Genomic DNA, 27,107 nt, shown 5'->3' with positions numbered 1-27,107 from the left:
TGAACAAAGATCATATGCTAGCTAGTATAGACATCAAATCCCTCTACACCAACAGCATTCATCTACAGGGAATGAAAGCCATAATTTTTTTTCAGGATAGAGAAAAGACATCAGACTTCCATAAGTTAACTCTTGATCTACTGGAATTGATACTAAACAGTAATTATTTTGTTTTTAATAATATTTTTTTCCTCCAAACTAGGGCATTGCATGTTTGCCCACTTATGCAAATCTGTTCATAGGGTGATAGGGACAATGTTTATGTCTTTAATTATGCAAATGATGAATTTACCACATTTATATCACTTACATTTTACTGATTTGGAATGGAACAGAACAGAAATTCCATGACTTAATGATAATGCTCAACAGGAAATTCACCTGTACCATTCATTTTCTAGACCTTTAACTGTATATGTATGAAGAGGGCAATCTCTTTTATCACCTATATAGGAAGCCAACTGCAACAACAGCCTTCTTCAATACAAAATATATCAATTTCCACCACCAATAGTTTCTAAGATTATGGAGAAATTGCTCCATCTCACATTTAAAAAGCAAAGCAAGGACTTAGCTAGAGGGGGTACCATAGTATACTGATCAAAAATGCCCAATACATGGTTACCAAAATAGCAAGGGTCTCGTGTATCTTCACTCATAAAAAAGACTGCTGAGAAACAAAATTAAGGTTTATTAATAACTACTGTAACAAGTGGCAAGATTTTAAGGACTATGAATATCATCACTGTGATCTCAGGTATTATTTTATTATATTATTTGAATATGTACTTTCTTTTTATTCAATTTCTACTGTTTTCATCATACTCCGCTTTTTCCCTTTTTCTTCTTTTTGTATTCCCACTTGCTTCCACTCTCTCTCACATTTTTATCCTGGTTGGCATACTGTATATCTATTAATAGTATTCCACTTTCACTGTTCAAACTTTATTTTTGTTTTCAAACAAATGACTATGGCCTTGAATTTAAATTCCACTATGGCAGGCCAAATATCTGTATACAGTATGTGTTTGCTCTAGAAATATTTTAATTAAATTGCTTAAATATTTTACAATATTTAAATATAAATTAAAAAAATAATTAGTATGATAATTTATTTTGCTTTAGGAGATGATCACACTGTCATCTGCATTTCCAAGACAGCTCCTGACGCCGATAAACCATCATGTGATAACACGGATATCCTGGTTACTGATTAGTTTATATAACTGGATCCTAGTGTTTATAAACAGAATTCCTGAGCCAGGAAATTAATATACGTGAGCATCAGACAGCCTGTGACACAGTAATAAAAGATGGATTCCAGCAACCATAAATTCTATCCTGTACACGGCTTTGATTCTAAAGAATATCTGGAAACATATTTATCTAGCAAACCAGACATGGACTTTAGAGATGATTCAATTAAATTTCCAATGGAATGTTTACACCGTGCATTCAGTGCAGGTATGTATATTATACTTACAGTATATATAGTATACTGAATAACTTACCTTTGTGTGAGTGATTGCATGTATATGATTGTGTGTTAAGGAATTAAGACTGTATTCTCTAATGGAGTAGGGACTGATTTGCATGACAAATATAATCTCTGTAAAGTGCTGCAGAAAATCCTTGGACTATATCAATAAATTGTAATAATGATACTTTATGATGGATCTAAAATTATATATTTCTATGCAGTTGTTAACGTGAAGAATTATTTTTTTATTTGCTAAATGCAATGCCTATGAGTCTGTGTTTGATGACAGAACATGACTGTGTACAGTACATACTGATTGCCATTGAGTGTTAGGAATATGCATTACATCATTATATCTGTCTACTGACATGTCTATGTAACATACAGTACTGTACAGAAAGTAGTTCTTGCGCTATAGTGTATTTCAATGGTGACCTCTTGCATGAGCAATGGTGATTCTTGCACAATAGTATTTTATTTGACACCTCACGCATGCGCAACAGTGATTTTTAAAAGCAAAATCTGGTGGATGATCACTAGTATTACACTCACCAGTAATGCAATATGCCAAATGCCAGAGACAGATAGATGAGCGAGGCTCCATCTGTATGCATTATATCATTATATCTGCCCACTTACATACTGTAGTTACAGTGTATTGAGTGAGGATTGAAGAACCCTGTGTAATCGCTCTATCAGATGACAAGGACTAGAAGGGCAAATTGAGCACTTGAAATGGCCTAAGACAAGACCAACTAAAAAGTAGGTGGGGTTGACCAGGGCCAAAACTAGGATGTTTGTCACCATGGGCAAGGCAGAAATCTGGAACCCCCCCCCCCCCTTTCTGACATAAAATAAATATTATTCCTCCTCCCTATCACACTTTATAAAGAACAGAGTGCACTGCAAACAGAGGGGTCTTACAGTAGGGTGAGAGGATCTCTGTTATCGATGATGCCCCTAGGTCTTACAGTTGGGTAGAAGGATCCCTGGCAGCCATGACAATCCCAGGTCTTACTCCAGGGTCACAGGATCCCCAGCTGCACAGCACCAGACCCTAACACATGATGCAGGATCTCCTCACCTATGTGTAGCCCATAGGTGAGGAGGATCCCAACAGCTCAGGTGCAATCTACTGTAATCTAGGTCTTACAGTTGGGTAAGAGGATCCCTTTCAGCGATGATTTCCCCAGGTATTACAGTTGGGTGGGAGGATCCCGGGGCAGCCATGACAATCCCAGGTCTTACTCCAGGGTCACAGGATCCCTGGCTGCACTGCACCAGACCCTAATACTTGATGCAGGATATCCTCTCCTATGTGTAGCCCCCAGCTCATGTGCAATATACTGTAATTTACCAGCTGGTTCCCTTGTCGGATGTAATTTCTGGTTGCACCATCTGGGTCCCCCACTTAGAGCATGAAGTCAGGGCAGTGGCAGAAACAGGGCCACCAAGATGCTACCAGAGCAGGATGTGGGACTGTACATTCTCTAGGGAGTATGGAGTAGAAGATAGTTTTAGTAAGAGAAAGAAAATCACATGAGGGAAGAGGGCCATGCTCATGAGAGCTTACATTCTAAATGGGAGGGGCAGATAGACAAGGGTGACACAGATGAGGTAAACAGTGGGTGTGGGAAAGAAGGCCTAGGAGGAGAGTTTGCTGGGTTTGGTAAAGAAGTAAAGAAACAGGTGCAGGGTGTAGCCCCCTTAAGCTGCATGGGCCCCATAACAGAATGAAAAACAATGCTCAAAAATCTTCCTACCTAGAGTAGAGCCGAGATGGGAAAGGCTGGCAAAAAAACATATGCGGGGCCCAGAAGATACAGGGGGTGTGGCAAAATCCGGAAGGTTTGGCCATGCACCTCTAAAAAAAAAAGAATGAGGAACACTATGCATACACTATGGACAGGAGCATTCATCCTTCTCACCAGCTGGCCCTGGCCTCTGCCAGTACCCTCGTACAAGCCTGTGCCCAGGTAATGAGTTTCTTAATCTGTTTTTGAAGTGCTACAATGCAGCGGCAACACTTTGTTTTCATGCCAAGTTCTGTTGTGCTTCACATACAGGCTCATTTGCACACATATATACAAGTGTTACATATCATATTAATCAGCACACTCTCCTGGTACGGGCTAGGTGCATTGCATTGTAATAGACACCAGCAGAGGGAACTGGTAACTCACACACGCCAGGCATCAGTGATATCTAAGTGTGTATGTTTCCTAAGAGTTTACATTATGGCACATTATGACACTTCTGAGGTGTGTAAATGTCTGTGTGTATATGCAGGAAAAGTGGCTCCAGTTATTGAAAATGCTGATCAAAGAAGTACTTACATACCTCATACATTACAGTAAAGCAGCAACAGGTGTGTTGTGAGGAAGTGGCTTACCTGTATCTAGGGATGTGCGGGTTCTCACTTGTTTTGGATAACCAATAAGATAAATATGAATAAATCCAAACTTTAAATAAATTTTGCAAAAAAAAAAATTGGTAAATTAGAACCCGCACATCTCTACTTGTAACAGGACATTACAGAATGATGCATAGTAGAGTATTGTAGATGCTACATATTACAGTATATTACACTCTGTAATTACTGGGGTCTTTCCCTGCAGGTCACATTAAGGGAGACCTTTTGATTGACATCAGTTATGGATCCTTCATTCATCATCTATATACAGCCAGTGGATATTTCAAACAGATCCTTGTGCTGAAGGTCTCTGAGCAATGTATTATGGAGCTGAACAAATGGATTAACACACGTACCGGAGCGTTTGATTGGTCTCACATAATAGAATATATTAAATTCACAGAAGAAAACAGGTAAGAAAACATATTTTCCAAAACATCTATCAAGTGTAAGCCCAGTGTCAGTACTCAGTAACCTATTCCAAATGCTTTACACTGGGCGTCATTTATCCTGGGATGAAAGAAATATCTGTTGTACAGCTCATGCCATTGGGGGTAATTCAGATCTGATCACTGCTGTGCATTTTCACACAGCGGCCGATCAGATCCTAACTGCACATGCGTATGCACCACAATGCACATGCTCGTCGGACAACAACAATGAGGATCGCTGGTCAGCGACGGGATGGTGCAAAAAATTCATTTGCATGGGCATTCGCAAAGTGATTGACAAGAGGAAGTAGTTTGTGGATGGTAACTGACTGTTTACTGGGAGTGTTCTGGAAAATGCAGGCTTTCCCAATCATTTTCAGGGAGGGTGTCTGACGTCAGCTCTTGCGACAATCATACTGGAAGAGTAAGTCCTGGGCTGCGCTGAGACTGAATACACAATTTTAGCAGCTCGGCGTACACATAGAATTGCACACGCACAGCAAAAATACACTCCCCCTGTAGGCGGCAACAATCTGAATGCAGGACAGCAAAAAATGCAGCCCAGTGATCAGATCTGAATGACCTCCGTGGTCTCCTGTTATATGTATTTCAACAGACTTAGCTAATATTACTAAACCCATTACTGTGTAACTCTTTCATTTGAAATAAACAACTTGCCCAAATCCCTGGGTTTCAGTTTCATTCATCGCCTAAATCCATATGGATTCTACTTCTCTTCTCTCCTGAAGGAGAGTACTAGGTAAAAATAAAAAAACCCTTTACTGAGGGACATGAAGTTGCTCTTTGCAGAATATAGACATGAATTACTCAAAAGGAGCCTTATAGCACATACCCGTCGTGAGTCTGGCTGCAGTATGGGAAACCATTCTGTTGGCTGTTCATTATTAACTTCTTGTGGTCAATGAATGAACAAATTATTAAGTCAGATCAATTAAAGTGCTGGCATCTACTTTTATAGGTGGGATGCAGCCAGTGGCGGGCTGGTAACGGGGACATGTTGCCATCTGCCATCTTAGCTTCTGGGCCACCTGCAGCCATGCTGTGCTTGCACATGGCTGGCTGTGGGAGGAAGGAAGGAGGTAGGTAGAGAGGATGCTCCCCACCTGGCCGCTCTGCCCTATAACACAATAAGAGTAGCTGGCCGGGCAGCTCCGCCTCCCTGAGCTCCTCTCTTACTGACAGTCAGGTGTGACTACGCATGTGCATTGGGCTGCTGCGTGCCGCTGATGGAGAGCTTACTATCATTGGACAAGAACAGCTGAGCAGCTACAGGAGACTAGGCAAAAGTAGAGCAGGTAAGTTGGTGCTGCTGATGGGTGGTTATTGGAGGAACCAGGGAGATTGCTGTGGACTGGATGGGGGAGAGAGTGCTGTGGGGTGGACATTTAGGAGTCCTGAGTAGGGGATTGGTGTGTGGTGTTTGTTGAAGGGGGGAGTGCATTGAATGGAGATGCTGTGAGGTAGACAGTGAAAGTTTTAGGGAATGATGTGAGATGGACATTGTAGGGGATTGCTGTGTGGGGTAGATAGTGAAGTGCTGTTGTTGGTACAGTGAGGCCAGTGTGTGCTGTGAGGTCAGTAAGTGAACTGTGGGGGAGCTATGAGGTCAGTGAGTGAACTGTGGGGGAGGGGTCAGTGGGTGAGCTGTGAGGTCAGTGAGTGCTGCAAGAGGCTCAGTGTTATATGGAAGGAACTTACTGAGACTGAGAGCTACAGAGGGGGTAATGAGAGACAGCTTTGGAGGGGAAAATTGAGGATATATGCAGGGAGAAATAAGGGTCCTATTTATCACCATCTGCATCCTTGGGTGCAGATATCATGTGGTAAAATCGCCCAAATTTGCACCGCAATAATTGATTACATTGCAGGGATGTATCAATTATCGCATGCAGGGACACAGCTTGCGATTAAGCCCTGTCTCTGCGATGACACTCCGCAGCAACATCAGGGTATTTTTCATATAAAATACCCCAATGTCCTGCTGCACATGCGCTACCCTGGCTGACAGGGGCAGAGAAAGTTGGGCAAATGACTGCCTATCACAGTGCTGCCCTGTGATCTCACCAGCCTGATCTGGCAAAATTATCACAGGGCACACTGCAGTATTTTGTCACATTTTTTTTTAGTAAATTTGGCCACATCGCATTTCCAATTATAAGTATGGGGAATGCGATGTGGGTTACTAAAAAAAAGTTAATGAAAGGGTTTGGAGTCGTTTTTCATGAAAACTTTTTGAAATGCCCTTTAATTCATTCAGGTGATAATAAAATAATGTGAAAGGGTGTGAAAACAGAAAACACCCCTTTTCACATTATTTAAGTATAAATAATGTTAATAAAGGGACCTCTAAATGAGGCAGCTATGGAGGGGACAGTCAGGAAAATATGTGGCACCCCACCAAAAGAACACTTTCCCTTTTCATATTCACCGTGGAAAGTCTTATTTGTACTCATATATTTGTCTTATGTGTTGTTGTGGTATATTTATTTATTAATATCTACAAATGCATAGAGTACCCCTCGTACATTGGTGACAGTGGACAGGAGTGTGCAGTGCTGAAAGTAGGGTGGTATGGGGAGGTATGGAGTACCATTAAGAAATATGGTGTTGGTATTCAGTACCACCAGCCCACAGCTGGGGCATAATTTATATGGGGAATTTTTGTGTTTGGGACATAAAATGGTGTCAGTGGCATAACTGTGTGTGGCATAATATGCAATAGGCATTATGGTGTGTGGTATAATATGTAAGGCATTACAGTGTGTGGCATAATGTTTAATGGGAATTACGGTGTGTGGCATAATATGTAATGGGTGTTACAGTGTCTGGCATAATGTGTAATGGGCATAAAAGTGGTTGTCATAATGTGTAATGGGCATTTTGGTGTGTGGCATAATGTGGCCAGGCCCTATTGTCATGTAGCCACTACCCTAGTCTTGTATGCTCCCTCATGACACGTGACCATGGCCATTTTTACCCCCAGGTAATCTAAGGAGACACATGGCTGAGGCCGGTCTATTTGACACATGGCAGGTACACTACCTGTCCTCCAGAGACAATACCTTCTTTTCCAATCCCCACGATACATACACATGCATCGACATGAATCTTGGATGCAGTAATTTAATTCAATCTTTCCTGAAAGTAGACATTATTTCCAATGCTTGGTCAGACTTTTCGCTTGTTCTGGCTACCATTGATCCAATAAACACTCACAAGGGCCGCCAATCTTGGAGCTTGAATGAAATCCCTCCTTTGCATCCCACACTTTCAGGATTACATCAGAATCCAATTAAAAAACTATTTCAAGGTTAACATAAGAGACAATATTCCCTTTCCAGTAATTTGGGAATCCCACAAGGTGGTCCTCCGTGGCATGATAATTAAATATGCTTCACATAGGAAGAAACAGCAAACCGAGAGGATCACTTTTCTTGCCTTCCAATTGACTCATCTAGAAAACATACATAAATGATACCATTCTTCCCAAATTTAAACCAGATCCAGACTGTTAGGGGTGTACTTCTGTCCCTCCTGGCTGAGCGCACCAAAAATCCCTTTGATACCGCAACCAAAAATTCTATGAAAAAAACAACAACTCTGACTCCAAGCAGAACTCAGGGCAAAGAAAGTCTCAAACTATTCTGGCTCTTAGAAATGAATCAAATACCCTTAGCTACGATCCAGGTTCTATCAACAACTCATTCTATACTTACTATAAATCTCTTTATAACTTGCCTGTCCTGGCTTGAAGACCCAATATGCCCTCCATAATTTCCCAGCATTACCTGGACGCATGTAACCTTCCTAAACTCTCGGACTCTGCCACGCACACCCTCAACTCCCCTATGTCGATCAAGGAGTTTCATTCAACCCTGAAGACCCAAAAACCATCTAAAGCAACAGTCCCCAATGGTTTTCCCATGTCTTACTACGTCTTTATCCAGCTTACTAGCTCCCCATCTGTTTGCCGGTTATAACAAAGTGATGCAAGGTGTACATTGTCATGCTGACTCCTTAAAATCGACAACCACTGTGCTCCCCAAACCTGGAAAAGACCCCACACTGTGAATGGGCTACAGGCCTATTTTACTCATCAATGCAGAACTAAAGCTGATTGCGAAAATATTGGCTATTAGGCTCGATATATACCTGACACAATTAATGGATGCACATCATGTGGGATTTGTCCATACAATACAGGCCCTAGACAATACTAGGCGTATGGTCAATTTAATCTAACACATAAATAAACATAAGATCCAGCAGTTCTGTTATTGTTAGATGCTGAAAAGGCCTTTGACTGCCTGTCCTGGCCATTTATGTTTCAAATGTTGCGGTCCTATGGCCTATGTGGTGGCTTTATGTCTGCATTGCATGTTATGTATCATAACCCAGCAGCATTTGTTTCCACTACTGGACTTTACTCCCCTGTGTTTGACTCGGCAGGAAGTGTCTCGCTAAATCCTCAATCAATGGAGGATTAGGCCTACCTATATTTGAATGGTACTTCCAAGCCACACAACTAAGCCATGTAGTAGCATTGCATTCCCAGGAGGGTTGCAAGAAGTGGGTGACTCTGGAAAACAACCTGATTAACTATCAACAGGTCAGCTTTCTTCCATGGCTACCTCCGTATATGAGAACAGCCTCGGTCAGCGCCACTCTTTGTGTCAAAACAGTACTGAAAACTTGGGATAGCCTCAATAGGAATCACAACTTAGCACCATACCTTTCACCTCTGACACCTATCTGGCACCACCCAGCTTCCTCTTGGGTTGTATGGCTTCTTATATGCGCCCTTGGGTTACAATGGGTATAACCAGGTTTATACATATTTCAGGGGAATATGCCCCAAACAACTTTTCACCCCCCTGCGAGAAATATGGAGTACCACAATCTAAACACTTGGACTTTATGCAGATTATCAGTTTTGTGCACTCCCTGAGTAGGCCTGACAAACTCAGACCTTCAACCCCCTTTGAATGACTATGTTTTTATACTACTGACCGTAGGGGCATTTTATCCATTTTGTACTCTCTTCTTGCAGGCTCCCCCTCCTCCAAGGAGCCATTCGAACTAGCCTGGGAACGTGATTTGGGTGTGACTCTGGAGGAGGGGGACTGGTTTGAAATTAGAGAGTTGGTCGCTAAAGCCTCTATAAATTTGAATATCAAGGAAAATGCCTACAAGGTATACTCAAGGTAGTACGTGGTTCCTGCACGAATACACAATATTTTTCCCTTAAGCTTAGATCTGTGTTGGAGACACTATGGATCCAAGGGCTCGTTTTTACATATTTAGTGGGATTGCCCGGGGATTGGCACTTACTGGAATGATATTTTTTCTCTCTTAAGACACATCACTAATTCATCCATCCCCAAAAATCCACTTCATGCATTGCTTTGCAAACCACTGGAAAACATTTCCACACCGGAAAGCAAATTATGCAACCATATATTCAATTCCTTTAAATTATTGATAGCAGCTAACTTAAAACATCCGCTGCCCCATCCCAACAAGCGGTGATAAAAAAAAAATTGTAGCCTCAATGGAATATATCACATTCCTACTCCACGACTCGGTGGATACATTTTCGGCAGGCTGGAGCCCTTGGAACCACCATTTTCAGACACAGTTGCCTTGCACCATGTTGACTCTCTCATTACCTTCCATGCAGATCTGGCCTTACCCCCTTCCATTTTGGTGTTCTCACTTATTCTACCAACCTCAACATAGTCCCCTTCCCATATCTCCCCCCCCCCCCCTCTGTTACTTCGGGTCCCCATGGCTCCCAACCTACACAGCATATTATCTAGATTCCGACGGCAACTCTCTGAGAGAGTTCAAGAACAAGATGAAAAGTATGTTTTTCATCTCAACCCCTTAATGGATGGTCAGCAAGTGGAGATTCTAGTTGGACAACTAAAGGTATCTGCATTAATTCATGGCCACAAGAAGAATGACAGAATATTGATCAAAATTTGCAGAGTTTAGCAGATATCTTCGATATTAGTACCATTTCTGATCTAAAAATGAAATTTTATGTGAGGAAACAACAGCCAGGGGAATCTACATGGCTATGCTCTAGGCCTACAAGAGACATTATGGAATATGCAAGCGATAGACAACACTGAAGTAAGAAATGTTAACGAAACCCTGATTAACAAAGTCATAGAAGTTGCAGATAGTGAGAATTTTAAAACTCAGTTACGTTTGTTTAGACTAGGGATGAATGAGTTCAGATCTCCAAGATCCAAACTTCCTAGGACTTCAGGATCTGAGCCCACATCTGAATCCGGCTCAGGACTTCCTGCCAGACTCGGATCCCAGAATAAGGCAAAATGTCATAATCCTGCTGTCGGATTCTTGTGGGTTTTGGAATCCATATAAGGAGCCGTGTGTCACTGCTATTTTTACTCTGGACTTGGAGAGTGAGGGAGACAGACCTCTGTCTGTGGGTGGTTGTGTACGGGGGTGCTGATGTCCTGTGCTCTTCTGGGGTGGTGTCCTGTGCTGGTGTACTGTGCTGTTAGGGGTGCTGCTATCCTATGCTGTTATGAGGTGGTGTCCTGTGTTGGTGTACGGTGCTGATAGGGGTGCTGCTGTCCTGTGCTGTTCTGATGCGGTGTTCTGTGCTGTTGTACTGTGCTGTTATGGGTGCTGTTGTCCTGTGCTGTACAGGGTTGCTATTCTGGCATGTCCTGTGCTGTTTAGGGTGCTATACAGTGGTGCTGCAGTCCTGTGCTGTACAGGTGTACTGTTCTGTGTGGTGTAAAATTAAAAAGGCACTTTGACACTGTTGGGTACAGTAAAATACAGGGGTGCTGTGTCCCTGTCATGTATGCTGTAAAAATACAGGTGTGCTGTAATACTGTACTGTATGCTGTAAAAATTTAGGGGTGTTGTGGCCCTATCCTTTATGCTGTAGCAATACAGGGGTGCTGTAATAATTCAGGAGTGCTGTGGCCCTCTCCTGTATGCTGTAAAAATACAGGGGTGCTGTGAAAATACAGGAGTGAAGTGTCCCTGTCATGTATGCTGTAAAAATACAGGGGTGCTGTAATACTGTACTGTATGCTGTAAAAAAGCATGGGTGTTGTGGCCCTATCCTTTATGCTGTATCAATACAGGGGTGCTGTAAAAATTCAGGAGTGCTGTGGCCCTCTCCTGTATGCTGTAAAAATACAGGGGTGCTATGAAAATACAGGGGTGCTGTGGCTCTTTCCTGTATTCTGTAAAAATACAAGGGTAGTGTAAAAATACAGGGGTTCTGTAAAAATAAAAGAACACTGTGGCTCTGTCCAGTATACTGTAAAAGTATAGGTGTGCTGTAAAAATAAAGGAACACTGTCTCCATGTCAGGTGATGTAAAAATAAAGGAATGTTGTGTCCATATGGGGTGCTGTAAATATAACAGAATGCTGTGGCCCTGTTCTGTATGTTGTAAAAATATAGGGGTGCTGTAAAAATAATGGTATGCTATGGCCCACTCCTGTATACTGTAAACATATAGGGGTGCTGGCTATCTACTGCATAAATCCAGAGGTGCTGCTGTGTAATTCCAGGGGTGCTGCTGTACTTGTTCCAGGGTTTACATTTTAAATTAAAGCCTAGTGCAGAATATGAAACAATATTCAACATCACAACCAGATTTGTGAAAATATATAGCCATAAAGCTGGAAATGGTAATTCCAAGTTTGACAAAGTGTTTTCCAATAAAGTGGGAAAAGACTACATTTGTGGCCAAACTCAGTCAGACTCATAAGAGATAGAATCATAATCCATCAGAATGTGACATGGCAACATCTCCTACTTCATTTTCTATGCCAACTGGAGGAGAAAACTAGATTTACAAAACACACCTACTGTATGTCTATATGACTGCCATATAATTTCCAGGGGTGCCCTGTCTGAACCCGCTCATCTCTAGTAGATATATCTTCTAGTGTGCACTGTGTACCCAGCATTAGAGAGAGGTTCTTCTCAATTATTTCATATTAGGGATCAAATTAATGGCTCCAATTAGTTAACCTTAATTTTGATTTATTAATTTTCCACAATTTGGGATTATTTACAAGATGCACATTTCTTGTACAGGGTTCTTTTGCTTTATTTTGTAAATGTTTTCTCCTTATTAATTGTACAATGTAAGGGCTGCGTAGGGTTATCACAAGACCTTGCGGTGTTAGAAGAACAGTTTCAGTGATCTTGCCTTGCATCAGCTTTCCATTGCACTGCAGCACTTGGTGGGCCAGGAGCTCCTGTGAGGCACAAACAGTTACTGAATAAGGGCACAGTATGGAGTCTCATGGTGGTTGAAAGCCAGAAAGCTGGCTGGCTTGCCAGGCTGAGGCATGCTGTTGGCACAGAGGTTAGCATTGCTTCCTCCCACAGTCCTACTTGTAATATGAAATGAGTTTGGACTGTAGAGTGGTAAGATCCACTAGGGTAGGGACTCAATAACAAAAAATCACTGTACAGTCCTGCTTAGTACTGTTTTGAACCCACTCAAACTCAACTTGCCCATCCAGGGCTGCTGTGGGGGCTCACAAGGGGCTGCTAAAACATCTAAAGGGCTGCTTTTTAAAAAAATAATATAGGAATATAATAAACAAGACACACAGGCATGCTCACATGCGTGCAACTAAGACACACAGGTAGCTCCCATGTGTGTAACTGGGAGCTGTGAAAAATTAAAATAAGGCATCTGCCACAAAATTTGTAAATAAAAATGCAATAAAAAATGGAAAAAAAGAAACCCATGAGATTTTTACAAAATAAATCTCCAGACTCTGTGGAGGGGGAAATATCCAATCTTGATCCTGTGGTATACACATGTTTATTTGCATACCAGCATTAAATCCGAGATTATTGTAATCCCTGAAAATGGTGAAGGGGGTACATATTCGGATGCTTTGGCCCCTAGTTTTTCAGTTTGTCCAGTAATATGGAAATTATATATTTGCATGTTTACAGTCCTTTCTGTTCCACACCAAGATAGGAGTGGCGGCGAAAGCCTATGTGTTGTTTCTGATTGTATGGGCCTCTTTATTTTTTTTATCACATTCTTGACACTGTACTCTTCCTCTTGACTCTTCTCATAATGTGAAATGTCATCAAATAAGGAGGTGGTATGTTTGTAGCTAGCTATGATTCAAAGAACTTGGCAAAATTTTTCCAGCGGGACAACCTGTCGCTAAAATGATGGGTTTATTAAACTGTGCATGTTCTGTTTACACAACAATCCCAAGGAAAATTCCATCTTGCACCTCTTTTTTTCTTTGCATTATGTGCTCTTTGGGGCCTAGTTTTTAAAACTGCCATCCTGTCTGGCACTGCAGTGCCACTCCTAGATGAGCCACGTGTTTTTGCCGCCCACTTGTGTCGCTTAGCTTAGTCATCCAGTTACAGTACCTCAGTGCAACCTCTTGGCCTGAAAACAATATTGTGTGGTGTGAGGTGTTAAAAATAGACTGGAAATGATTGGAAATTAATGTTATTGAGGTTAATAATACTGTAGGAACAAATAAAAATTCTGTGACTTTAGCTGTTTTTTTTTTTTTAAATCCAGAACCAAAACCAAAACCCGAAAGTGTGGTTTTGGCAAAACCAATCCAGATCCAAAACACGTATGCAGATCCAGATTCAAAACCAAAACACAAAACCCGAAAAGTGTCCAGTGCACATCTCTAGTTAAGACTTCAATTTCCTGAGTGTTCCTTCTGACTTTCAAAGAAGCAGCAATTAAATTGATGGGCTCTCACCAGAGTAATGAAGTGATCTTCCCTGAGTTGCCAGGCTTTCAGGAATCGGGCAAGGGAAATGATTCCCAAACAAAGAAGTCATTTCTCAAGGAGCCCAGAAGCCATTCCCTGATCTGCTACAAACATTGATGGGGCGAGTAGAGGTACTAAGTGCTGGCATGGCAGAAATGTGCAAGGAATTAAAACATTTTGCTAGACAAGCCATGGAACCTCGAGAGGACAGGCAACAAGCAGAGTGAAGGAGACTGAACACTGACTTGTGGACTCTTCCACGTTCAATAGGCATTGACCCATTGACATATTTGATTCACAGGGGTGCTCAATCTGCCATCAGTTCAACCAGAGCAGACACATCAAGAGGAATTGTGGTCAAGCCGGATCTTTAAACTCCCCTGCCCCAAGGATGGAGGACAACCCTCGGGGGGGCCAGCAAGAATAGACCCGACACCAGAATGCTGGTGGCAATAGTACATGAAACAGTGTCCAATTATAAACATCTTATTGAATGCTATAGAAATACCAGCCATGCTTGATACTGGGTCCCAGGTCACCAGTATACAGTTAAAGACTGATGTATTGGGGAGCTGAACAGGTTCAACTTTCACCGCTAACATGGTTACAGTTAATAGACAGTAATGGAATGGGAATATCTTGCTATGGATACTGAGAAAATGATATTCTAATTGGCAATGTTCAGCTGCCTAAGCAAAGATGTATCATTACTAATGTAGATGAGGTCAATGCTACCCCTGTTATAATAGGGATGAATGTCCTTCAATATTGTTCCGATGAAGTGATAGGGTCATGGAAAAATGCATTTACCAAGAAGAGGACTATGGTGAAATGAGCATTGCAATGCGCAATAAAAATCCTTCAGGTGCATCAGAGATTTGCCAATCAGGAGGGAGAGATAGGAAAAATACGGGTAGCAGATTACCGACCTGTGATTATACAGCATAATTCCAAAACAATGTGTGGGGCAAGGCCCATTGTGGACCCCGGGGCACCAGTTACAAAGCTATGGTGGAGCCCAATGAGATTAATTTTCAGGACGACACAGTTGTTGCGAGATCACTAGTACAAGTGGAAGATGGACGAGTCCCGAATTCTGAATCCTCATAACCACCATATTCGGTTATGTCATAATTGCTCAGTTGCTAAATTGTTAAAAAACACTTTTCAATACACTATTGACCCGAGTTTCAGTGCAAATCAGTGCAGTGTGATGACAAAGCCTGAGTCGAACTGAGAAACAGAGGCATGGTGGAAGACCATACAGATTTGGAATGGAAATATCCCACTTCAACAAAGATAAGGAGTTCTCCAAGTTGTTCAGGAAAAGTTCAAATCCTTCAGTAAAGATCCTTCAGATATTGGAAAGGTAAACATCATTCAACACCATATTCCCACAGGAGATGCAGTACCGATTAGAGAGAGGCATCGACACCTTGCACAGGCTCTATACCAACCAGTAAGGCAAATTCTGGAGGACATGAATGCCTCTGGGGTCATCAGGGAAATACATAGTCTAGGAGCAGCTCCAGTAGTCTTGTTAAAAAAAAGGATGTGCAGTTAAGGTTCTGCGTGGATTATTGCAAATTAAACAATGTCACAAATAAGGATGCGTACCCATTGCTGCGGATAGAAGAGTCACTAGAAGCATTGAAATCAGCCCAGTATTTCTCTATCCTTGACTTGACTAGTGGCTACTGGCAAATTCAGATGGCTCTTGAAGATAGAGAAAAGTCTGCCTTTACTATTCCAATGGGGCTATTTAAGTTTGAACATATGCCCTTTGGGTTATACAATGCTCCATGAACCTTCCAGCAAGTAATGGACACATAAACTTTGAGAATGTCTTATCGTACCTTGATGATATTATTATCTTTTCTAAAACCTACCAGGATCACCTTCAATGCCTGAGAGAAGTTTTCAAGCAGTTAATCAAGTATGGGCTAAAGATTAAACATTCTAAGTGCTACATTATCAAGCCAAAAGTTTCATTCCTTGGGCCACGTAGTCTCTACTGATCCATAGAAAATTAGAGTCGTGCAGGATTGGCCATCTACTCAGAACATCAGAGATTTCAGAAGGATTCTAGGCTTTGTGGGGTATTATAGGCACTTTACTGAACACTTTGCCAAAATTGCAGCCCAAATCATCAAACTTCTTCGAGGGGTTCCTGACTCTGGTCATTCCAGGAATATTCTATTATGTGTACAACACAGTGCCAGGAGGCATTCACTCAGTTGAGAAAGATACTTACCAAAGGTAAGATTGACAGTGGAGGGAGGAGTATGTCTAAGGGACAGCTCATCTCCGTACAGCCGAGGCAGACTGTGAGACAGGGCTGGGATCTCCATATAAGGGCATTGCTGTCTACAGGAGAGGTAGTACAATAAGCACCACACATCACACCTGCACAGCTTAGTGGAGGACAGAGACAGTGATCTATCACCTATGGACTTATAACACTATCTTAGTCAGCACTAGTACTATTGCAGACAAGAGTCTCAGCTAACAATAAGGCTGTAGTAAAGTGATACACTATCTCCAGTTCACAATAACAGCACAGAGACAGTAATGGCAGTCAGATTACAGAAGAATACAAAAAAAATATTGCTGGAGCTAGAAACATCAACAAATCAATCCAAGAACAAGCTGTTCACCATAGGCAGGACGGGCACACCCTGAACAAGGAACACCAAAAAATAGAAAAGAAGTGGTAGTGTTGCTGGGGTAAAGTGAATCAACTTAATTTAAAAAAGCAGATATGTACAATACCTTTAAAATGTAATAACATGAAAATACAAGCAAATACACAATAATTATTAAAAATCTGCAACAATGTAGCATGTATTGGAGACACAAGTGGGTGATCTGATCTACTTCCAAAGTGTTAGACTGGACACATTATTTTGCTACTGTAGCTGCAACATATACAATGAAGCCAGGAAGTGTGTAGAGTCTGATATAACAGCAGCATTTGAAGATCTGATCACTAGCAGTATTACCGGCCATAGTGATCCGTGATTACTGATCGGGACTGCAGCCTGTGATGAAGTCTTACCCAATAGGTAATTTGCGATCCTTGAGCTATTCAGTGTGTGCTGCTGTGCCCTGCTGTATGGTCCATTCTAGGAGTAGCAGAGGGGGTCAAGAGCAGATGACGGCGCGGCAGCGGCTTGAACCCATTTGGGGTGGGAGATTTACGCTGTAGATCACAGTTCACTTTGAAATAGGGCACACACTGTGCTTGTGTGTCATCCAAAAGAGCCGATCCTCAACACGTTTCTCGGTCTATGTCGCTGACCGTTACCTCAGGAGGGTTAGTGAAGAAGATTACAGAAGAAGTAATTACCAGACTACAGGCTATAATAGAGATATTGGGGGTAATTCCAAGTTGATCGCAGCAGGAAATTTTTTAGCAGTTGGGCAAAACCATGTGCACTGCAGGGGAGGCAGATTTAACATGTGCAGAGAGAGTTAGATTTGGGTGTGGTGTATTCAATCTGCAATCTAATTTGCAGTGTAAAAATAAAGCAGCCATTATTTACCCTGCACAGAAATAAAATAACCCACCCAAATCTAACTCTCTCTGCACATGTTATATCTGCCTCCCCTGCAGTGCACATGGTTTTGCCCAACTGCTAAAAAAATTCCTGCTGCGATCAACTTGGAATTACCCCCATGTGCACTGCAGGGGAGGCAGATATAACATGTGCAGAGAGAGATAGATTTGGGTGGGTTATTTTATTTCTGTGCAGGGTAAATACTGGCTGCTTTATTTTTACACTGCAAATTAGATTGCAGATTGAACACACCCCACCCAAATCTAACTCTCTCTGCACATGTTATAGCCGCCTCCCTGCAGTGCACATGGTTTTGCCCAACTGCTAAAAAAATTCCTGCTGCGATCAACTTGGAATTACCCCCATTGTCTGCACAATTCCAAACTATTTCCTCAGCAGCCAGCACTAACAGATGTGATTCTCATCTGTCATTTACCCCCAGCTTCTTCTTCCATCTGCTTATTTACCTCAAGAGTCAGTCAGGATTATAAAGTTGCTGATAATAGGCACTGACCTCTTAATAAACCATTCATCTTCAAATACTCCTGTGAGGAGCAGCACTTACCGGTGTTAGTCAGGAGACCGCTACTTTACTGTTCCCTTTTCTACTCTCTCAGTGAACAGGCAGAGATAGATATGGTAATCAGTATTCTTTGTCTGAACTTAGCTGAGACTCCGGCAGCCAGCATCGACGAAGTGGAATATTTTTACCAATAAAAGCCTGTGGATGCAGTGAGGTAATTCATTTATTTGGAAATTCTAGTGCTACAAAAATGCTACTTATATGCAAAAGATATTGGGGGTCATTCTGCAGTTTATCGCAGCGCAGCGATCAGTTTGGAACTGCGCATGCGCTGGTGCCACAGTGTGCCAGCGCATGCCAGCCGTTGTTACCTAGCGATCACCTCTGAGCAGAGGCGGTCACTGGAAGGGAGGGGGCTGGACAGCGGTGTTAAGGGGATGTGGTCCGGCCAACGCAGGTGTGGTCAGACCGTTGGGGGGGCGGGCCACGGCGGCTGCGTGACGTCACACGCAGCCGCTGCGACCTGGGGCAGCGAGGAGGTGCTCCCGGCCAGCAGCAGGAGCTGCGCTGGTCGGAAGTAACCCCTGAGATGCAAAAGCATTGTCGCTGTGTGATGCTTTTGCATTTCTGCGGGGTAAGGGGGGCGGCACTGACATGCGGGGTGGACTAGCCCTGTGCTGGGCGACCCCCACATGTCTGAGTGCATGATCGTATCTGTGCTAAATTTAGCACAGCTGCGATCAACTCAGAATGACCCCCATTAAAGCAACAATTTCACGGTATATTGCTACCTTAGAATAACAACACTAGGGAGCATTAAGGACCATTGATTAACTGTCCATGTCCTGCAAGTCACCAGGGACACATAATGAACAAGTCTCATGTGATTATATTTGTATTTTATTGTGATTTTTTTTTTATATTTTAATATGTATGTTTAAAATAAATGTACAGGTATATTTTATAAGGTAAAGGTCTCCCAATGTTTACTACTGAGCATGCTGCCACTGTATTATATGTATATTGTAGTTTACAAGAAGCACAGTGCTTTACTTTACATTAATTTGTCTGAATGGAAGACACTACTAATCTTGTGGTTCATAACATACCTCAGCTGTCTAATGAGATATTTTTAATCAGTTAATTTGGGCAGTGGGTTGTGGGTTTGATTGCCAACATGAACCTTTGTGGAGTTTGTATGTTCTCCCCGTACTTGCATGAGTTTCCTATGGGTGCTCCGGTTTTCTCCCACACCCCAAAAAATATATTGGTTGGTTAATTGGATCTCAACCAAAATTAACGTGTGTGTGTGTGTGTGTGTGTGTGTGTGTGTGTGTGTGTGTGTGTGTGTGTGTGTGTGTGTGTGTGTTTTAGTACATGGGCAGATGAGATTGGCCAAGTTCTTCTTATCTGCCCTCACATTATATGTTTCTATATTTCTTTAAAATTATGCAGATACTGTAGTTATGTAATTTCAGCAGGTAAGGTAAATCAAACTTATTATTTTATAATGTATTTTGTGATATTCTACTGATTTCTCCATTCACTATGACAGCATCCAAATTTTTATTCTTCCTAAATTAAATCTATAACACAGAATGAAATAAATAGGTTCTATGCATTTCCCGAGTAGAAATTAGGCAGAATTAGTAATCCCCCAATACTGTATGTGGGAAATGCTGCCTGAAGCTTTTATGGTCACCTCACAAAGGGAGGCAATTACAAGACCACCTGTCAGGATCCCAGCGATTACAATGCTGACACAGGAATCCCAACAGGCAGTGAAATGCTGCTGCTGGAATACAAGCACAACAGGATATTTTCCACTTTCCTCCCCTTCCCTCTGGCACAGCCAATTATTCAACCTCAGCCGCACAGGCTATACAAGAATGAGGAGCTGAATGAGCATCAAGAGCCAGGCAAGTAAGAGAACCTTTAATGGGTTCTTGGTGTGTGATTGAGGCTAAATTGTGTTGTGAGAAGGAGAGTTAATGAGTGCTGGGGGTGAATGGATTAATAAGTGCTAGGTGACAGGGTTAATGGGTGTTGAGCGTGAAAGGATAAATATGAGTTGGGAAGGGTGGGGAGTAATTTTTGCTGTGAGGGGGGTTAATGAGTGCTTGGAGTGAAATGATTAATATGTGCTGGGAGGGTGTGGGGTAAGAGGGGTCATAATGAGTTCTCAGGGTGATTGGATTAGTAGGTACTGGGTGGCAGGATGGAGTGCTCACTGTGTGGACAAATTTGTTGCTGTGAGGATGAGTTGATAAATTGATGTGCAAAATAACTTTGCCCCCATTGTCATAGACCAAGTGTGGTTTTATGGAAATGGTTTGAAGGAGTGTATTGGGGAATTAGGGCAGTAATATAATCTTTACCTAAGGTGCCTAGAACCCTTACACCAGTCCACATGGCAATCATAATTATACATGCCAATAAATGCTTTCACTAACCCAAAAGTGGCACAAATGCTCTAAGATCCACATACACTACTTATATTGTATGAGGATAAGCATCAAAGAAATGCTCTGGTCATCTTCAGTCTTATTCTCTACTTTTTAATTGAATGTAGCTGTGTTTTAAGCAGAGAAAAAGTAGGAGCTGAGTGTCTCGGATAGAGGCATCCAATGGCCACCTGTGTCCCACCACTGCCATATAAAATGCTCGTGAAAGATTAAAGGGGTGTCTGATTGAAAGTGTAGAATAATGCCCAATCTCTACCAATTTTAAGGAACCCATCTAGAAAACAAACAATGCCCTCCTAAATTATACCTTCCCACTTATTCAATATCCATATAAAACTATATCCTATTTCTCATGTGATGGGATGGCTAGTCCTAGATCCCAGTGAACTTTATTGTGTTTGTATATTTCAGTGACCAGTGTCAGGACAAAGACATGACATTGAAGACAGCAATAACAAAGATCATGAAATGTGACATTGACAATGAGAATCTCACAGACCCGGAGGTGCTCCAACCAGCAGACTGTGTCATCAGTGCAGGTTTCTTGGATTTGATCAGCAAAGACCAAGATGATTATATAAATAATTTCAGAAAACTTGTGAAGCTACTAAAACCTGAAGGATACCTGTTATTGATAGGGCTTTTAAATACAACTTATAAAATGGTTGGGCAGGAGAAGATACATGTGTTCAGATATGATGAGAAATTTGCAAGAAAAGTTCTCACTGATGAAGGGTTTGTTATTGATCACTGTGCAGTCAAGAAAAGGAAAGTAGTGAGTTATCTTAGTGACTATGAGGCAGTTATATTTATAACAGCTCATAGAAAGTAATAAGGGCCTGATTCTGAGTCACATGCTATGTCAGGTGCAGTTACATAGTAACATAGTAACATAGTAATTGGGGTTGAATAGAGGCAAAATGGCCATCGTGTTCAACCTGTATTAAGTTGAGTTGATTATAATGTACCTGCTGAAGTAATGTTTTATGACTAGATAACAAATATAATCATGCTACACCTGGATTTAGATGTTATAACCTTGGGTATCATTTTCAATCAGAAATTTATCCAATCCTTTTTTAAATGCATTTACAGAGTCTGCCATTACCACCTTCCCTGGCATGGAATTCCAAGTCCTTATTGCCCTAACAGTGTTGAACCCTTTCCTCCGTTGCGTTCGGAGCTTTCTCTCCTCCAGCCGCAGCGAGTGCCCATGTGTCCTAAACAGAGTTCTTTTAATAAATTATTTCTCTGATAACTCTTTGTAATGCCCCTTTACATATTTGAAGATATTAATAATGTCTCCTCTTAGACGCCTCTTTTTCAGTGTATACATATTCAGCCTAGTAAGCCTTTCCTCATAATCCAGTCCCTCTAGCTCTTTAATCAGTTTAGTAGCTCGCCTTTGAACCCTTTCAAGTTTACCGATACCTTTTTATAGCATGGTGCCCAAAACTGAACACAATATTCCAGGTGCGGACGTACCAATGATTTGTACAGCGGCAGGATTACATTCTCGTCCCTTGTCTCAATTCCCCATTTTATGCACGCTAGTACCTTACTTGCCTTCTTAACTGCGCTTTGACATTGTGTACGGATATTAAACCTATTATCAATGAGTACCCCCAAGTCTTTTTCTAATACTGTTACCCCTAGAGTTTCCCCATTTACTATGTAGGATTCAAGTATGTTTTTAGTCCCAAAATGCATAACCTTGCATTTTTCTATATTGAACCTCATTCTCCATTTAGACGCCCAGGTTTCAAGCTTAGATAAATCATTCTGCAGAGACAACACATCTATTTCAAAATTAATTACCCTACACAGTTTAGTATCATCTGCAAAGATTGACACTGTGCTTTCTAGGCCTATTTCTAGGTCATTGATAAATATGTTGAACAGTAGTGGCCCGAGTACGGACCCTTGTGGTATTCTTCTGAAAACCGGTGTCCAGCTTGAGGACTTCTCGTTGACTACTACTTGCTGTACCCTTTTATCCAGCCAGTTATTTATCCATGTGCAAACAATTTTTCCTTGGCCAAGCTCCATTAATTTGGTGATCAACCTCCTGTGAGGCTGTTACGCACACCAGTGCTAACAGGAGTATACCGGTGTATGAACAGAGAGGGATGCGAGGCAAAACGAACTCACAGACAGTATAACACAACATACACAGGAGGTGATGGAATAACTAATAAACACAAAATGAACGTTGACGCCCAAAGGCTCAGGAATTGGGTGTCTCCCTAGTGTCAGGAATGCTCAGATGAAATAGAGCGGACAATGAAGCGAGATGTAGTGATTTAACATGTGGAGCACCCAAAATGATGTTGCTAAGAGCAACAGGAAAACCCCCAAAGGGTTACCAACGGGTGTGGGAAAAAACTCCTTGGTCAGAGATAGAAATATAGACACAAGGAGAGTATCCACAATCCTAACCCCAACTTGCAGGGCACAGGTTCAGCTTACTGCCACTAAACTGACACCTGGACGCCCTGCACAGTGAGGGAGGATTAAGCAAGCAGGTCTGAGAGTACAGCCTCAAACCTGCTGGGTTCACAGAATAGCAAAAGAACCCCAGCAGGTTAATCAACTGACTCCAGTCTTACTGCTAGGTCCGGATTGGCAGAATGAAGTACCGAATCCCAAGGCCTATTCGCAGTAAGCAACAAGTAAATACAAAGTAACAAAGTACTAGCTAACTCTCTGGAACTGACTAACAAACAAAGATTCAGCAGCATTTGCCTAGCCTGAGAGGATGGTTTATATAGCCGGTGCTGTCCACGCCCCACTCAGACCTCACAGACTGTGAGCACAAAACCAGCGCCGGATTCCCTGCCGTGCACAGAGCCTGTAACCACTACACAGTAAAAACCCGTACCGGAGTATCAGCTGCGCTCAGGTTACTTCGCTAACACTTGCCTCCCGGTTGCCATGGCGACGTGGCAGTACAGAACAGGAGATCCTAACAGGACCCCCCCTCTGACGAGGGGTCAAAGAACCCCTACCACCGGGTTTATCGGGGAACTGCGAGAAGAAAGAGCGTATCAGAGTGGGGGCATGAAGATCACAACTGCGCACCCACGACCGCTCCTCCGGGCCATACCCCTTCCAGTGCACCAAAAATGACAGCCGACCCGAACCATCTTGGAGTCAAGAACCCTTTCAACCACAAACTCCCTCTGACCCCGTATCAGAAGAGGAGAAGGTCTTCCACTGGAAGAAGGATTACTAACCGCCAGTTTTAAAAGGGAACAATGAAATGTTTTATTGATACCCAATGAACGGGGCAGATCTAACTGAAATGCCACCGGATTGATAACCCTGGTGATCTTATAAGGGCCGATGAACCGGGGGCCTAACTTATGAGATGGCTGTCTCAACTTCAAATTCTTGGTGGACAACCAGACGAAGTCTCCTAATTTAAAGCTGCAGGATCTTCTCCGCTTATCAAAAACCCTTTTGGTCACTAATGACACAGACACAAGGGCTTTCTTAACTTTCCTCCAAATACCCCTAAGGGCCGAAACCACAGAGGAACCACCAGGCGTGGAATCCAGGGGGTCAAAAGAATTGGCTTTAGGATGATGCCCATACACACAAAGGAAGGGAGAGATCCCTGTAGCAGAGTGAGCAGCGTTGTTATAGGCAAACTCCGCCATGGACAGATGAGCAACCCAGTCAGTATGACACTTGGAGACATAACACCTGAGGAACTCCAAGGACTGGTTCACCATCTCAGTCTGCCCATTAGACTGTGGATGGTAGCCTGACGGCAAGCTCACAGAAATCTGGAGATCAGAACAAAATGCCCTCCAGAATTTGGCCACATACTGGGATCCACGGTCAGAGACCACATCAAGTGGCAACCCATGGAGGCGCACAACATGCTGCATAAATAACTCAGACAGGCGTCTGGCCGATGGCAACCCAACCAGTGGAACGAAATGCGCCATCTTCGAAAACCTGTCAACGACAACCCAAATGGCTGTCATCCCCGAGGATTTGGGCAAGTCCACCACAAAATCCATGGAAATGTGGGTCCATGGCTTAGATGGAATAGAGAGTGGATGTAATGGGCCGACAGGAACCCCTCTAGGAGTTTTATTTCGGGCACAAACGTCACATGCCCGAACCCACTGATCCACATCCCTAGCCACCGAGGGCCACCACACCGCCCTAGACAGCAACTCCCGAGTTCTGGCAATACCCGGATGCCCTGCCGACATCTTGGCATGGAATTCCAGGAACACTCACTGTCTTAACCTAGGAGGCACAAACAAGAGACCTACCGGAAGGTCTGGAGGAGCCTGCTCCTGTGCTCTAAGGACTAATGACAAGAGGTCCTGGGTAATGCCCACTTTAATTCATGATGGGGACACAATGGGCAATGGTTCCTCGGTGGTCTCTTGGACTGGAGCAAAACTCTGCGAGAGCGCATCAGCCTTGATGTTTTTTGACCCAGGGCGATATGTTATCAAAAAATTAAAGCGAGCAAAAAACAAAGCCCATCGTGCTTGCCTGGCATTGAGCCGCTTCGCTGACTCTAAATATGCCAGATTCTTATGGTCGGTGAGAATTGAGACCACAAACTTAGCCCCCTCAAGCCAGTGTCTCCACTCCCCGAGTGCATCCTTTATAGCCAACAATTCCCGGTTACCCACATCATAATTTATCTCGGCAGACGAAAATTTACGGGAAAAGTAAGCACAGGGATGAAAGCGATTATCAGACACCCCCATCTGAGAGAGCACTGCCCCAATACCTATCTCAGAGGCATCCACTTCTACCACAAAAGGACGCTCTGGATCTGGGTGTCGCAGCACCTTGACCGAGACAAATGCCCTTTTGAGACGGGCAAAGGCCGCTTTGGCCTCACAAGACCAGTGAGCAACATCCGCCCCTTTCTTAGTGAGTTCCACCAAGGGGGCCACTTTAGACGAAAATCCAGCGATGAACCGTCTATAAAAATTCGCAAAGCCCAGAAAACGCTGAAGCGCCTTCAAACTAGTGGGCTGCACCCAATCCAGGACTGCCTGTACCTTAGAACCCTCCATTTGGAAACCTTCTGAGGAGATAATATACCCTAGAAATGCGATTTGCTGGACTTCAAATTCGCACTTCTCCAGCTTCGCCCCAAGCTGGTGGTCTCTGAGTTTCTGGAGGACTAAGCGTACATGCTTCCGATGTTCCTCCAGGGAATGGGAGAAGATTAGGATGTCATCTAGATAAACAACTAAAAATCAATCCAAATATTCCCTGAGCACATCGTTCATGAATTCCTGGAAGACTGCCGAGGCATTAGAGAGCCCAAAAGGCATCACCAAATATTCATAATGCCCTGAGTGGGTATTAAAGGCAGTCTTCCATTCATCCCCCTCTCTTATTCGGATTAGATTGTAAGCACTGCTTAGGTCAATCTTAGAAAAAATGGTGGCAGTACGAAGCTGGTCAAACAAAACCGAAATGAGAGGCAGTGGGTACGAGTTTTTAATCGTGATACGGTTCAATTCCCTGAAGTCGATGCAGGGTCGCAACGAACCGTCCTTTTTACCCACGAAGAAGAACCCCGACCCAACTGGGGACTGTGAGGGTCTGATAAATCCCTTAGCCAAGTTCTCCTGAATGTACTCTGCCATAGCCTGAGTCTCAGGACGTGACAGGGAGTACAACCTGCTCTTGGGAAGCTTAGCATCCGGCAACAAATCAATGGCACAGTCATAGGGGCGATGGGGAGGTAGTACCTCCGCAACTTTTTTGGAGAACACATCCGCAAAATCTGCATAACATCCTGGCAATCCTGGCAAACTTAGCTGCGAGAGCCTGACTGGAAGGCTCAAGCAACTCCTGAAACAATCACTACCCCAACTAAGAATCTCCCCAGAGACCCAGTTAAATTGAGGGTTATGGGCCCTTAACCAGGGTAACCCCAAAACCAATGGGGCAAAAGAACAGACAGTCACATAGAAAGACAATTTTTCAGAGTGTGTGGCTCCAATAAACAAAGGAATTTGGCTGGTGCAGGAGGTAATTTTACCCTGGGACAATGGTTCCCCGTTTAACCCACAATCTCTGATGCCAAAGGTACTGAAGGAACAGAGTGTTCCAGGGCGAATTGACTGTCCATGAAAACCCCATCGGCCCCACTGTCAACAAAGGCCTCAGTCTTGACAGTTTGACCGAGGATCTCCAAAGTCACCGGAATGAGAAAAGTCTTTTTGGGAAAATCTGACTTCTGGCCTGACAGGATATTTCCCATCACCCTCAGGCCCTGAAGTTTTCCGGCTTTTCTGGGCATGATACTACGACATGACCTTTATTCCCACAGTACAAACACAAACCCTGCTGTCTCCTCCGCGTCTTCTCACGCGAGGAGAGGCGGGTAGCCCCAATCTGCATAGGCTCCTCGGAATATTCCTCAGAGTCTGAGGTTCC

At 43.0% G+C, this 27,107-nt stretch overlaps 1 protein-coding gene across 1 annotated transcript; it reads left to right on the top strand.

The window, feature by feature from the left end:
* The first annotated feature begins 1,313 nt into the window (after nucleotides 1-1,313).
* On the top strand, nucleotides 1,314-21,504 carry LOC134965388 (nicotinamide N-methyltransferase-like). The gene is made up of 3 exons (XM_063941851.1): nucleotides 1,314-1,464; nucleotides 4,099-4,306; nucleotides 21,084-21,504. Exons 1-3 carry the CDS (start codon nucleotides 1,314-1,316, stop codon nucleotides 21,502-21,504), a joined length of 780 nt encoding a protein of 259 aa, XP_063797921.1.
* Nucleotides 21,505-27,107: the final 5,603 nt, after the last annotated feature.

The sequence above is a fragment of the Pseudophryne corroboree genome, chromosome 10, assembly GCF_028390025.1.
Source record: "Pseudophryne corroboree isolate aPseCor3 chromosome 10, aPseCor3.hap2, whole genome shotgun sequence".
NCBI lineage: Eukaryota > Metazoa > Chordata > Amphibia > Anura > Myobatrachidae > Pseudophryne > Pseudophryne corroboree.
This window is presented reverse-complemented; position numbering and strand designations above follow the sequence as displayed.

Bases quoted from the DNA above. Each gene is read 5' to 3' on its own strand.
- LOC134965388 (XM_063941851.1), top strand. From the start codon at position 1,314: ATGGATTCCAGCAACCATAAATTCTATCCTGTACACGGCTTTGATTCT. The intron at 1,465-4,098 runs GTATGTATATTA...CTTTCCCTGCAG, and splicing joins ACACCGTGCATTCAGTGCAG to GTCACATTAAGGGAGACCTT. The intron at 4,307-21,083 runs GTAAGAAAACAT...TGTATATTTCAG, and splicing joins AAATTCACAGAAGAAAACAG to TGACCAGTGTCAGGACAAAG.